The sequence below is a fragment of the Chinchilla lanigera genome, unplaced genomic scaffold (assembly GCF_000276665.1).
Source record: "Chinchilla lanigera isolate Chin_1 unplaced genomic scaffold, ChiLan1.0 scaffold00046, whole genome shotgun sequence".
Classification (NCBI taxonomy): Eukaryota; Metazoa; Chordata; class Mammalia; order Rodentia; family Chinchillidae; genus Chinchilla; species Chinchilla lanigera.
The window spans coordinates 19,812-21,323 of NW_004955447.1; the positions used below are offsets into that span (position 1 = coordinate 19,812).

The 1,512-nt window shown below is 34.3% G+C and overlaps 1 protein-coding gene across 1 annotated transcript in view; it reads right to left on the minus strand.

The window, feature by feature from the left end:
* Nucleotides 1-1,401, minus strand: part of Alb (albumin) — a gene marked incomplete at its 3' end in the record, with an annotated part of 11,886 nt that extends 10,485 nt beyond the window's left edge. The window contains 2 exon segments of the mRNA XM_005392761.2: nt 767-824; nt 1,283-1,401. Of these exon segments, the coding sequence (XP_005392818.2) occupies nt 767-824; nt 1,283-1,361 (137 nt within the window).
* Nucleotides 1,402-1,512: the final 111 nt, after the last annotated feature.

Genomic DNA, 1,512 nt, shown 5'->3' on the forward strand with positions numbered 1-1,512 from the left:
ATATCTCTGTTATAATTTTCTAGGTAACCTCTTCATGTCAGGTATTAGAAAAGGCCTAACAAAGTATATGCAACTTCCTCAGCAAAGAGGATATGTAGTTCCACCATATCTGAGTGTATATGTGTGCATACCAGTATATACACATGTTTAGGGCAAAAGGCAGATATATAATAAGTAGATTGATTTGTTAAGATGAGACATTACATAAGTCCTTTCAGTTATTTAAAACACATACACACACACACACACACACACACACACATACACACACACAAACCCCCACAAAGCCTAAACATCTCATTTAATGAGGCTGTATGACAATACTGACCCTTCAAAAAAGATAAGCATTTTTACTAGGTTAAAAAGTTATTAAAATGTTCCCAAGAAACTACAGGACTACTTGCTATGTAAAAGGATTCCCCTTGCAAGTAGGCTGACAACAGAGATATATACTACTGTCCTTCTCACTGCTGCATGAAAGTTCCATAGTTTCAATGTCCAATAATAGAAACTAACCATATGTGATTTTATAAATTTAATTAATTAAAATTAAAAACAATTAGAAGTTTTGCTCCTCAGTAGCCATATTTAAAGTATTCAATAGCCACGTGTGGGCCATGGCTACCATATCAAACAGACTGATATAGAATATTTCCATCAATGGAGAAAATTCTGTTGGACGGTACTCTGCTAGAATCTGGAATATGACGACTTCAGAGTAGTAACCAATGCTATCAAGAACATTAATGTTGATTCTTTAACTTACAGGCCTTTGAAATGTCCTTCTCCCAAATCTGTAAATCGATGAGCAATCTCACTCTTGTCTGAGGGAGGGGAGAAAAAACATAAGATGTGTTTAAATACTGAGAAAAACATTTGTGATGCTAATTTTATACTTCTTTCCTTTTAACTTATTTCCTTGCTTCAAAGTATTGGTACTATGATCCCTGTACAGATTCTTAGGATGATGATGGCCTTTGAGATAGATTTTAATTCTCTCTTGTACTCTATACTAAAATTTAAGTCACCTGCCTCACGTTTCTTTATGTGCAAAAGAACAGTCACCAAACAATTCTCTCCATTTCTTCACCTAAGATGTTTAAAATAAGTTCATAAGTTCATAGAATAACTATGTACTTTATTTTGTTCACCAATACAAAATATTATCATATGCTACAAATAAATGCTGAAAGAAAACTTAATCATTTAAAGACATGGGATTCACTGAAACTTTCTTTCACCAGGAAAATAAAGTTAAACGATGGAAAAATAAAATTCTTACGTGCTTCTCGACGAAACACACCCCTGGAATAAGCAGAGCTGAAAAGGAAGAGAAGGGAAATAAAGGTTACCCACTTCATTGTGCCCAATGCTTGTGGGGTGGATAGAAAAGTGGATGGACGGCAGCAAATCAGCCCTAATATAGTTCTTTAACCAATAATTGTAGATTATTAACTAGACTCATCTGGGATTTCATTGGTTCCCAAGGGATTACAAAATCACAAAATTCTG